Source organism: Nannobrachium achirus, assembly GCF_963921795.1.
Source record: "Nannobrachium achirus genome assembly, chromosome: 20".
NCBI classification, from domain to species: domain Eukaryota; kingdom Metazoa; phylum Chordata; class Actinopteri; order Myctophiformes; family Myctophidae; genus Nannobrachium; species Nannobrachium achirus.
In genome coordinates this window covers 17,087,526-17,100,604 of record NC_137827.1, presented here as the reverse complement: position 1 = coordinate 17,100,604, position 13,079 = coordinate 17,087,526, and the positions used below count along the sequence as shown (strand labels likewise).

Sequence of the window (13,079 nt, the reverse complement as noted above, 5' to 3'; positions counted from 1 at the left end):
ACTCGGTTCCTCTCTGGTCTGTGCTTTTGGGGGTTCCAGCTCGGATGGAATCCACCGAGAAGATCACGCAGCGCTTGGCGTCCTCCAAAGGCAAGGTTCATTATGAGGTGGACGGCCAGCCGGCCAGGAAGTCAGACAAGGCCATTCAGACCAACCTCGTGGACGGAGACAAAGACGCACCTGCCAGGGCCACCTCAGCCGCCCGGGCGCCAACGTGTGCCTCTCCTCCACCCCCTCCTCCACCCCCACCGCCTCCGCCCCCCTTACCTCCCAGTATGACGGGGCCAGGCACCAACCAGTGCCCTCCACCACCACCACCCCCTCTCCCTCCACCCAACATAGGTGGTGGTCCTCCTCCGCCCCCTCCCTTACCAGGGATGCCGCTCCCTCCGCCACCCCCTCCCTTACCAGGGATGCCACTCCCTCCGCCACCCCCTCCCCTGCCTGGCATGGGAGGCTGTGGAGGGCCACCGCCGCCCCCTCCCTTGCCTGGTATGCCCCCTCCTCCTCCTCCCCCTCCTGGCATGATAGTGGCGCAGAGCTTCCAGTCCCTGGGCCGTTCTGCCACGGTCCCGGCCAGGACCGCCCCGCACCCCACTCTGAGGATGAAGAAGCTCAACTGGCAAAAGCTTCGTGCCGTTACCGGTGAGTGGAGGAGGATTTTGCATTTTGCCAAGGAAATATTTAGCAAGTGTAACATTTAGTATTACTAAGTATTACTGAGAAAAGTGGAGCAAATACTGGGGTGAAGCGATTCATTGAATGATTAGTTGTCGATAGAAAAGGTCATCATATTTAAATTCAGTAATTGAAATAATTGGTTTAGTGATCATGTAAACATTTCTAATATGGGCTATATTAAGTAAAGTTCTCGCAAGGGACAATGTAAGCCATCCTCTTCTGTCAGCTCATGCTCATCTGATTTAAATGCATAGATTAATAATAATAATAATAATAATAAAAAAAACTTCAACAGGTTAATGGATCATGAAAATAATCATTAGCGGCAGCCATGAAGTGTGTTAAGAAATGTAATGCTGTCAGGTTATGGCTCATGGTAAGTGTTTCTCCTTCACCTTGCACCTCCACACAGATGGTAACTCCATGTGGACATCGGCTCAGAACATCCCTCCCCCTCAGGTGCCCGACTACAGCAGCATCGAGCAGCTGTTCTGTTTCCCGGTGACTGAGCCCAAAGACAAGGCTGCTCCGGTCAAGAAGGAGTCTAAAGAGGTATGCCTGGTCACTTAACGCGGTCACTTAACGCAGTCCCTCAGGGCAGTAGCACCCTTCAAACATGTCGCTGCTGAACAACCAGTAATATACTCTAAACCAGGGGTCTTCAAGGTTTTCAGTCCAAGGACCCCTTAGTTGAGAGAGAGATGAAGCAGGGACCCCCACCATTTCTTCATAGATTCCATATAGTTTCATTGTTTGATGGCACAATCATCAGTGTAATTTGGATTCATGTCAATTTAGATATTTTAACCACTTGAACTGTCACTACTATTAACACTTAACCTTTCTAGTTTTCCCCTCTACACCAAAGCTCTTTGCCAAAAATAGCCGATCTACAAGCTCACAATGCGGCATTGTGAGCTTGTAGATCTGCTATTTTTGGCTAAAGTTCTCAGAATATGGTTCAAGTGGTTAATATAAAAAAGGTTTCTATCATTCAAAGATTTGGAGGACCCCCTGTAGTAACTCTGGGGAACCCCAAGGGGTCCCCGACCCCCTGTTGAAGACCCCTGCTCTAAACAATTAATATATTCCTTTCATCGTTTCTCTTCCTTCTGTAGATTACCTTCCTTGATCCAAAGAAAAACTTGAACTTGAACATATTCCTGAAACAGTTCAGATGGTGAGATATCTTTTCCCAGTATTGTTTCTGTCGCCATGTTGGTCCATCCCTAGCTGAATGTTTTGCCCCCTTTTCTACCCAGCTCGAATGAAGAAGTCGTATCTATGATTCAGAAGGGGGATCGGACCAAGTTTGACGTGGAGGTGCTTAAACAGCTTCTGAAACTGCTTCCAGAAAAGCATGAGGTTGGCACTACGAGCTTGTTGCATAAATGTAACTTGGACAGAACATTCTCATCTGTACATAAATTCCCATTATCTTACAAGTTGTGGGTGACCTCTGTCTTCTGCCTCAATGTAGATTGAGAACTTGAAGTCCTTCCAAGGAGAGAAAGAGAAGTTGGCTAATGTAGACCGCTTCTACAATTCACTTCTCTCTGTACCATGGTAAATGCTCTTTACTTTTAATCTGTCTGTAGATCATGTCACTTGATGGAGAGTCTTTAATTTAAAGCTATACTGTGTAAGTTGCTAAACTAGTGGTCTGTAGCGGTATTGCTTTTTTTGGCCGTTTTTCGCCCGGAGTCATCGCGGACCACCGGCGCGGACCACCGGAGCGGCGCCGCAAACCACCGCGACCGATACGAATCCGTGGAGGTGTAGAACGCATGGTAGAACGTAATTTTCTGGCCAGGATTTGGGGATTAAGAGGTTAAGAATCCTTCACCATGGTAAACACTGTAGCTGAGCGAGGCTACTTCCTGAAGACACGGCAGATAAGCTGTGATTGGCCGGTAGTGTATCATGTGTGTATGATCCGCGATGTGATTGGCCAACGTATACAGATGATGCAGATGACGCAATTTTGCCGCAAAATTCTCCCCCCCCTCACGGCTCATAGAAAACATATAAAGAGAAGGCTTTAGAAGCTGAAAATAACGGCGAGGGTGTTCTAAAACTTTAGCGATTTAACAGTTAGGACAATTTTAAGATTTGTTTTATGAAAAAAGTTACATGGTATAACTTTAACTGTATTGTTTACATTTTGTTGCTCACCATTATCAACTGCATTTGCTTCGTCTCTCCAGTTATGAGTTGAGGATTGAGTGCATGTTGTTGTGTGAGGAGACGGCTTCAGTGCTGGATATGCTCAAACCTAAAGCTCAAATAGTGGAGGATGCCTGCCAGTGTAAGTAAACACTATTCTACAGTACACACTGAGTCCTCTGTCATAGATGAATGAAGTAAACCTAACCTTTTGACTTAAAGGACAACTTTAGTTTTTTACAACAAGGGTTCATATTTTAGATTGTAATTAAAGAATATAAAATCTGCGTGTTAAATTGATTTCATTTACTTCTTTCTATTGTTTTAGAGATTCTTATTTCAGTAGCTGGGGGCATGCATACACGTGGCTAAATATGTCATTTTACACAGAATAAGCCCATTGTCATTTTACACAGAAACGCAACCTTTCATGGTTGGATGTGACTTATGGGGGCTAGTAGTGTTACTGTAAATAGCAATATGAAACTGCTGGCTTATTGTCTAAAAATACATATTTAGCCCCCATGCGTACGCATGCCACACATTTTAGCATGGTAAACGCGATAAAACAATAGAACGAAGCAAATGAAAACATTTTAACACTCACTTTTTCTTTTGCCTAATTACAATCTAAAATATGAACCCTTGTTGTAAAATAACAGTTGTCCTTTAATGCAACCTTTTGTCATGCCCATGTGTGAACATGCGACTGAGCACCAAGTTGGCTACCAGATTAGTAATCTCTGTGAATCTACTGTGTGTTTTCTCAGCCCTCAGGGACAGCAACCTCTTGCCCAATTTCTGCAGGCTCATCCTGGATGTGGGAAACTTCCTGAACTATGTAAGAAGCGATCCTTCCCTGCTCAATTAGATTCCATCCTGGCTGACGTTTAAACTATGATCTTGAACTTAATGAGCTACTGTATTATGTCTACATCCAGGGAAGTCACACAGGTAATGCAGAAGGGTTCAAGCTCAGCTCTCTGGTCAAACTCACTGAGACCAAAGCCAACAAGAGTCGCATCACGCTGCTTCATCACATCCTGGAGGTACGTTCTTATGTTTCTTCAGCAACCATACTCAAACCCTGCTGATAAAAATGAAATGGCATATTTGCAGATTTTTCAATTGTCTGGATATCTGATACATTTTGCAAAGTTGTTTTGTGTATCACATGCATTTACGTAGATGAATACAAACAGAAATCCATCAGGTTATTTTTCTGAATGAAGTCTTTCGTCCAGTCTAAGGAAAGCCATAGATTATGATTTTAAAGGGCACTAGATATTACATACAGCAGGCCGGGTCTTCAACGTTGTATTTTGGATTCATGTCAACTTGTGTTTTCAGATATTTAACCACTTGAAACGTCAATACTTAATAAACTTTACATTTCACTCTGTACTCTGCTCTTTTTCCCCTCTTCACCAAAGTGCTTTGCCATAAATAGCCGATCTACAAGCTGCGAGGTGTTGTGAGCTTGTAGATCTGCTATTTTTGGCTAAAGTTCTCAGAATATATTATATATTAGGGATGCAGTATCGGTACTCGTGGTATCGGTACTCGACCCGATACAACCCTATTTTGCTGTACTCGTACTCGCCAGATACTTCTCACGGCAGCGCCCGATACTCTGCTGGGGTGTCACAAGGGGGAGAAAAGTGGGACTGAGTTACTAGGGCTCAAGGTGAAAGCCAGGGCCTTAATTATTTTATACTTTTGCTATTGAAAAATAGCAGATATGCAAGCTCACAGTGCCGCACTGCGAACGAGGCACCAGTGCTCCAACGATACAGCTGCGACCACTTAAAGGCATCAGCATCACGGCATGCCTTGTTGCGCTAAACTTACCTCTAAAGTTGAATCTCTTTCATATATCCTTCACCACCTCACGCAAATTGCAAAGTATAGGCTACTGTAGGTAAGTTAAACTTCCCACTAGAAAGCTGTGTGTGTGTGTTTGTTTGTTTGTCTCTGTCGCTCTTGTCTTGCAAGCTCGCTCTCTCGGTGAAGTGTGTCTGTCTGTCTGCAGGGACGTGCAGAGAAATTTTAGAGAGGCAGGGGCTGATATTTCTAGAAGGCCTTTTGGTGGACAATTCTCTTGAATGCAGCCTTCAGTTATGGTATGGAAAGGGCCCGGGGACATTTGCATTTTTTACCATAGTAAAAAAATGCATTCATGGACACTTTTTACAGACTGATCTGGCAGGGGCTCAAGCCCCCGTTGATGTCAAATTGTCAATGTGTGTACGTGCCTGCCTGCCAGTGTAGCACAGCTGAAAAAAGACGATTGATTGAAGAGAATAGAGATTCTGTGGGCTTCGCCACCTAGTGGTGGAAGAAATTACCTCTGGGAACTCAGATTGCTGTGGGCTAAATCAATGAATGCATTTCTGAGAATACCAGAAAAAAATAATAATTTGACATTATGTTATAGTTGCGGAAATTGGATAATATATTTTTTTAGAGGAAAAAAAAAAGCGTAATTTAAATACATTTTGTATTATTAATTGTACTCGTATCGGTACTCGGTATCGGCGAGTACTCAACATGAAGTACTTGTACTCGTACTCGGTCAGCAAAAAAGTGGTATCGGGACATCCCTATTATATATTAATATAAAAAAGGAGAAAAAATCACTTTAAGATTTGGAGGACCCCCTGTAGTAACTCTGGGGACCCTTAGGGGTCTCGGACCCCCTGCCATAGATTATGATTTTAAAAGGCACTAGATATTACATACAGTATGTTGAATGTTCCATAGCTGAAAAGGTAGAGGCGGCCTCTTCACTAAACAGAAGGTCCCAGGTTTGATCCCCTCCCAAACTGAATTCCCACTGTAGGATGAACCAAGGTTTCCATTATTATTTTTAGATGCATAGAATAAGCTGGAGAGTTAATGATAGGTTTGAGGCTAAAAATCACCCAAGTCACCCTTGAACATATTTAGGCTAATTACACCCTATGTGGCTTGTTTTTTCCCCAGGAAGCAGAGTTGAACCACCCGGAGCATTTAGCACTGGCAGATGATCTAGAGATCTGTGAAAAGGCAGCAAGGTATAACACATACTTTTGATCTACCCTAGTTTTTTTGTTTTTCTCAGTTCATGGATCTGTAATTGCAATTAAAAAACATGTCACCATTTTATTTGTCTTTAGTGTTAACCTGGAGTCTAGCCAGTCAGAGGCTACTGCCTTATTGAAACGACTGAAGGGCACCGCCAACAAAGTCTCCAATTCCGTAGAAGATGTGACAGAGCAATATGGAAAGGTCATTGAGGTAGGTATAGACGTTCTCCACATTCTCTTCATGGAGATGACAATAAACAGGAGGAGGAGGATTCAAACATAAAAAGACACTAGAATCTTGAATGCTTATTGCTCCCCAGTCCCCAAATGGTCTGTTTTCTCTCCACTAGGAAAACCTGCAGGCGTGCAGAGCTTTAGAGGAGCAGTTCTTGGAGATTGACAAAAAGAGGAGTGAGCTGGCTGTGTACCTTTGTGAAGATGCTAATCAGCTCTCCCTGGAGGAGCTCTTTGTAGCGATCAAGTCCTTCCGGGGACACTTCATCAAGGCTTTAAAGGTTAGGGAGGTGTTGATGGTACTCTGAACCATTGAGCCTGCTATATATTGCACGTTTGTCCTACATACTGTAGCCGTACATAAGAGGCATTTTAGAAGTTGCATGTACTGTATAGTGACAGATGCTGTCGAGAACGTTTTCATCATTCGCAGATCTACACTTGCAGTACAATTCAAAGATTAATTATTATGTTTTATCTCCCACCCTCAGGAAAACAAAGCCAGGAAAGAACAAGCAGCCAAGGCAGAGAAGAGAAAGAAACAACTGGCAGAAGAAGAATTCAAGAGACAGAAAGGAGAGAATGGAAAAATAAGTGAGCGCGCTCTCTCTCGTTTTGCGGTGTGACACAGCTGCGCATTCTCCTATGACTGTTTTACTCTTTCATAGTGGAAAGCTCTCTGAAAGCGACACACATACTGTACTGTAATTCCCACACGCACCACCGTTGCTTACATGGAGCAGCCCTGCCTCTCACTCACAGTGCTGCCCTCAGCTCTCGTCACTCGACTCCGTTTTCACCACTTCAAAATAGTTTGCTGGTCTTGTCACGGTATCAACTTGCTGATAAGTGCACGGAGCCTTTATAAATGGCTTTGATGGAGAAATATGAGATGCATTCTGGACAAAAGTAAACAAGTTAACATTCTAATTAATAAACGGTATATTAATATTCCTGTCAACCTTTAAAAACATTCCTTTCATGCACTCCCTTACGAAGTTTGGCTTGACTTGGTTGGGGAACGACCAGAAAACTGCATAGTGTTGTTTAGAAATGCCTGCATCACATTTGAGGCAAATTAGGAAAGACAACAAGGATACCGGCTAGCCCATAATGCTATGTTGGGTTACTTTTTTGATTGATGGAGTAACTTGGTTTCTTTGTTGCTTTTTCCAAAATAATGGTGTTACATTTAAGACCTATATTTCCCTGTTCCTTCTGTTGCCACAAAGGAAAACCCTTCCAAGCGCTGTTTCCTGATAAATTAATGAACTAGTCTCTGTACACAGAGATTTTCATGGATGTTACTCAAGAACCGGTGACTTGCAGTCAGGGTTGATTGCGCATTTGGTCACCACTTTTTAATATGAGAAATACTTTTGATAATTTGAATGAATATAAAGTATGTAAGTATCGTAATCTCTCTGCTCTCTGTCCAAACCAGTCAAAAGAGGCCTCCCGCCACCAGACGATGGCTGCATCATCGACCATCTCCTGGCAGACATCAGGAAGGGTTTCTGCCTCAGGAAGACACGGCCCAGGTGCGATTCGGAAAGCCTCCCCTCTAATGAAAAGCATAGAGATACAGGCCCACCGGGTAAGGACAAGAGACTGTGGCTTCCATCTGCAACTCCTAGCTTTGCTAGTGAACCTATGAGCCACTTAAACGGAGCTGTAAAACCTTGCATGCTTCTGCAAACGTTTATGACGCTTAATTTGACAACATTTGAAGTATTGTCAAATGAAAAATACTTCTGCATGCAATGAATGCCACAGAAGCCTACATGGGCTTTATACAGCCTTGCTGCTTCATCTCAGCTTTCGTCTGTGCTTCTGCACTGCTGCTGACTCCATTGCTTGCCGCCTTTGCCAAGCTGCCTTTGCCAAGCTGCCTTTGCCAAGCTATCTCCATAATGTTCCTATGCTTTAACAATGCAGACTCTATGCTGCTTTTTTATTTCTTAAGCACATTAGCATATTATATTTTCGAAAGGCAACCGTGTTAATAGTGCCCGCCTTTCTACTTTCAGGATCAAGTGTCATACCTGTAAAAGAAGAAGCCAAGGCCTCAGCTTCAAGGGTATCAACCGTTCTAGATACCAGGCAACCTCAGACAGAGGCCACCAAAGACGAAGTGGACTTACCCTGCAAACCTCAAGAACCCTCAGCCTCAACACCGAATGCGCCCCCAACTTCTCCAACGAACTCACCCCAAGGAGGATCTGCATCAACCGTGAAGTCGCCCTCAGAGGAACCAGTCTCGTTACTGAATGGGAGACACCAAGAGAAAGCTGCCACACCACTGAGCACCCGTCCCCAACACACACCGACAGTTGAGTCAACAGATGCGTCCGAGTCCAACGTCATCGACAACAAACAAGGTCCATCTACGTTCTCAGAGGCCCTCTTTAATGGTGACAACAGTCCGATCACGGAGAAGTCGATGCCCGATGATCCCATAGATAATTGTGGCATGGGTCAGCTCAATGGAGGGCACACACTCGGGGCTGATATAGACATGGGTGGAGAGGAGGGTAATGAAGGCATTCTAAAGGAAATTGCGGAGGATAAAGATAAAGTGAGTCTTGAAAAAAGCACTTTGGAGGTAGAACCTATCAAACAGGAGGAGGGGGCTACCGAAGAACGGGAGAGCGTAATGACCACAGACTTTGGCCAGGGTGACGTTGCGAGTGGGGAATCCTCGGCCTCCAAAGCCAATGAGACGTCAGCCAGTGAGATCATTCAGCCACGTGATGCAGCAGGAGAATTGGATCCAGAAGACGTGCCATCGTCGGTATCTGAAGCCCTCCCCGCATCCTCAGCTCCCCTTAGAGAATCCAAGAAACGCCATAAGCTCTTTAAGCGAAGCAAAAAGAAAAGCAATGAAGGTAATCCATGTTTGAGCTCAAACAAAGTTCACGTTTATAATGCAAGTCTCCTCTTGACAGGTTTTACACACAAGTCCTTTACAAGTCTAATCCTTGGTTTTGTGTTTTTATTTTATTTTACAGTTCACGTTTTATAGTGTACATTGATCCATTGTGTTTGCATGTGTGATTTGTTTTTATCATTGAGTGTGAAATAAATGTGCCAGACTTGTGTGTTTTAGTTGCTACCCAATGTGTTTGTTTTATAAAACCCACATCTGAGTCATTTTATCATGGGTCTGAGTGTTGTCTTCTCCATTTTGACTCTCTGAAACACAAGGTAAAGGTGGAAAAGGACACACTAAGCGTAGCTGTGTGTTACAGTGAGGTAGGTCAAATGACCAGATGAAAAACTAACAAGTGTAAGCAGGACTGTCATCTATCAGCTCCATTGCTTCCAAAACCTTGTGTCATTTAACATTTTAATTTGTCTGCCTAACTGGTCACATGCTCTTTATTTGGTGTCTTAAACCTGGGTCTGTGTATGTGTGTGCGTCCATGGCTAATGCTGACAAATCCTTTGAGCAGACTAATCTTGGAGAGGAGTACCACAACTAAACTTCTTTATACTGGTGTAAAATGGATCTAACATGGTTTTCCCATCTTACTGAGCTTTTCAACTTGTGAAGACTTCAAGAGGGTCGTCGTATCTCCATAGTGCTTCAAAAAGTGTCAATGTCTTTAGCCCTGTTACAGTTCTTACATAATCGTTCAATCGCAATCATTTGAGATAATCGCAATTATTTTTGCATAATCGCCATAATCGTTGAAATAAAAGCAATGGCAGATCTAAAAGGTTTACAATACGTAAGATTGGAGCTATTTCTGCTTATTTGTCATATCTGCCCTGTGACATTTTTGATTATGAAGCTTAAAAGGCAAACAGAAATAAAAAAATGTATTGTTCCAATGTTGACTGCCAAACACACAATTAAACCGTTAATCGCGATTATTTGAGCGACAATCGTGAACTAATATTTATAATTGTGACGGCCCTAGATGTCTTTTGTAACTATAAATGGGAGTGTTTTAACCTACTAACAATATGCCATCTCATGTGCTTCCTGAAAACTTCTGGTCTGGCTTCACTGAAACAATCTTTCATGACTATTGATAAAGCTAACAATCATTTTAAAGGGGTTTTGACAAGGTTTGCTTTCAAAATGTCATTTTATATGCCATAAAAAGGTGATTTCTCTACCAAGTGCCTCAATTTAATGCAACATAAATCCATCCTGTGTACTTAAATATTTTTTGTATTTCCCTAGGCGATTCCAGAAAGAAATCAAGAGGAAAAAGGAAAAATTGAGTCGACTCCATTGACTCCAACTCTTTATATTTCAAGAGAATACGTCTTCCTTGTGCAAAGCTTTTATTATTGTCTCTCTCTCTCACACACACGTACAGAAGAAAATGTTAAATGATTGCCTACACAGTATGTATAAATAATATTTTTTGATTGGAACTTTAAATGTGTTGAATATGCTTTGTTATTTTGTATATTTGGTTAATTAAAAATATATTTTACACAATTATTATACCTGATATCACAGAATATACAATTTCTTGTGAATGCATGAGAAATCATCTTAACTGCCTTTTATCAGTATGTTATGTAAAAATAGACAAATGCCTGTACCACTTATAAAGGTTATAATAAACTGTGTTGTTCGTAATTATTTTAATAAAAAAGTATGTTTACAGATTAACTTGGCATTACTTGTATGTACTCAGTACTGGATATCAAGACAAACCCGTTCTGTGGTAACATCACTAAAACATGGGAGGAAAGTGCCTTGCCTTGTTATTTATGTTCTGATCAAAAAGTTGATCAACATAAAGATATCATTGCAACTATGACAGGCTTGTTTCTGTAGGAATCTCCTTTTGGGTCCAAATTATTTACCTTGTGTGTTTGTTTAGAAAACTTTTTTTCTAGTGACGCGTGCACTACACAGACCAGAATCATTTGCAATCTCAGTAAATGTATGTTGCAGCAGCATAACCCCTGTTGGATCATGCACTCTTGTGTTTAGAGAGGGCCAATAAAGTGAAATTGGAGGTGATGATGGCACAAAGACATTTTGGAAATTGGAACACTATAAAATGTAATGGGTACTCCCATTGGATGAAATTGGCAACCGAGCTGAACCCTTTAGCATTACTGGAGCTTTAACATTCTTTTTTTTTTTTCTAAATTTTTATCCCACGATTTTTGTAACCCATTTTTTCACCCGGTGCCAATTGCCTAAGCTGTGATCCTGGGCTCTACTCTCCCTCTGCCACCCTGGGGAGGGCCCCGAACTGAGCTCATGCTTCCTTCAATGCATGAGGAGTGAGCAGGCCGCTTCTTATCACCTGACAGGGGGAGCTTCCCCGGTTGGACGTAGCGCGTGGAAGGAACACGTTATTCCAACCAGTTCCATTCCCCTCCATCAGGCGCCCCGGCTGGCCAGGGGGAGGCTTTATAGAGACCAGGATTACTGCATGTTTTTGTGAGGGTATCTACCCTAGGAGACACGGGGAGAACATGCAAACTCCACACAGAAAGGCCCTTTTGCCAACCCCACCTAGGAGAGCTTTAACATTTTAACAAAACGAAATAAAAATAACACCCAGTGTGAAGTGAGCGGTGCTTATTTGAGTTAATTGTGGGCTCGGTTTTTTGGCACCTAAAACTATAGTCAAATTTCGTCCAAACTTCAACCTGATCAGCTTTACACAGTTATTATTGCTTGTATTTCTTTTGTTACCAAATTCTTTTAGATTTTGGAAAAACACTGTTTCCTCAATGAATTCCTATGGGAAAATGAATTTTGTCTTACCATTTATATTACTGCCATCCACATTTCTTGGCCTAAAATAGCGAGCCCATGCAGTTTTTCTAGGGAACTGCATTTCTAGCTTCATTAAGCGCACTGCTAAGCTTGGCCAATGTGACCCTGGACACCCGGACAGACGCAGGACAAAGCCAGATGTAGGAGCGGTCAGCTCCTTACAGGAGCACCGCTCAAAAACAGTTTATACAAAAGAAATATCACACTATCATCATTAGTGTTCTATACGTCCTGAGACTAGTAGGGACTATACTGTCCAGGACAGGCTTCAGACTCGTCTCCATATTGTGTAGTCTTACTAGTCTATATATTAAAGTGTGTGTGTGTGTGTGTGTGTGTGTGTGTGTGTGTGTGTGTGTGTGTGTGTGTGTGTGTGTGTGTGTGTGTGTGTGTGTGTGTGTGTGTGTGTGTGTGTGTGTGTGTTTTATATTCCTAGGCCTATCCTCAGAACATTGCCAAACACGTGCCATAACACTGAATGGCCACACCATGGCACTGTGACATTATGATGTTTCCATGTTTTTTTCTGTCATATTATTTTGTATCATTGCTGCTATGCTACAGAAGTAGGTTGTGACCTGGCTAACTTGAGTAGGCCTACTGGATAACAGCAACTCCAGGAACGTAATATCAACAGCAAACCTATTATGAGCTGGCTAACAGGGTACTGGATATGGCAACAAGGACAGTTGGACACTCCAGGTACTACAATCACTGGGCAATGAGAAACAAGTGTTTGAACTTTGGTTGTTTGGCAGCAGCCTCCAGTCTTGTAATGTGATGGCAGGCCCTATGGAGCTGCTCCTGCACCTCATGTTGCAGCTTCTCTCTCAGTTGGTCCTGTATGGTTGCATTCTCTTTTCTTATTCTTTCCAGCTCTGCCTTAACCTTGCAGGACAATCTGTTGGACTTTAACCTAACTTGTAGACAGACGATCGCTGTCATGAAGTGATTTCAAGTCATATTAACACCATAGGGTGAGAGGTCTGATGTCACTCAGAACACTAAAATCAAACCAAGTTTGAAGTGAGCAGTGCAGGCTACATACCCGCATGCTCATACACGCACACATAGTGACATAGTTACACACACAGTCATGCTAAGGAGACGGTGTACCACCGCTCAAAAACTCATATATGGAGATACCCAAACTTTCCCCATGCTGA

The 13,079-nt window shown here is 42.8% G+C and overlaps 1 protein-coding gene across 1 annotated transcript in view; it reads left to right on the top strand.

The window, feature by feature from the left end:
* LOC308305968 (inverted formin-2) overlaps nucleotides 1–12,800 on the top strand; it is a gene marked incomplete at its 3' end in the record, with an annotated part of 30,923 nt that extends 18,123 nt beyond the window's left edge. Inside the window, exons 8-22 of the mRNA XM_080750867.1 lie at nucleotides 40–645; nucleotides 1,094–1,233; nucleotides 1,800–1,861; nucleotides 1,944–2,046; nucleotides 2,162–2,247; nucleotides 2,889–2,989; nucleotides 3,618–3,688; nucleotides 3,789–3,896; nucleotides 5,833–5,903; nucleotides 6,006–6,126; nucleotides 6,266–6,430; nucleotides 6,641–6,743; nucleotides 7,594–7,746; nucleotides 8,180–9,037; nucleotides 12,790–12,800. Of these exons, the coding sequence (XP_080606993.1) occupies nucleotides 40–645; nucleotides 1,094–1,233; nucleotides 1,800–1,861; nucleotides 1,944–2,046; nucleotides 2,162–2,247; nucleotides 2,889–2,989; nucleotides 3,618–3,688; nucleotides 3,789–3,896; nucleotides 5,833–5,903; nucleotides 6,006–6,126; nucleotides 6,266–6,430; nucleotides 6,641–6,743; nucleotides 7,594–7,746; nucleotides 8,180–9,037; nucleotides 12,790–12,800 (2,759 nt within the window). The remainder of the gene's footprint in view (nucleotides 1–39; nucleotides 646–1,093; nucleotides 1,234–1,799; nucleotides 1,862–1,943; nucleotides 2,047–2,161; nucleotides 2,248–2,888; nucleotides 2,990–3,617; nucleotides 3,689–3,788; nucleotides 3,897–5,832; nucleotides 5,904–6,005; nucleotides 6,127–6,265; nucleotides 6,431–6,640; nucleotides 6,744–7,593; nucleotides 7,747–8,179; nucleotides 9,038–12,789) is intronic.
* Between the last annotated feature and the right edge of the window lie 279 nt (nucleotides 12,801–13,079).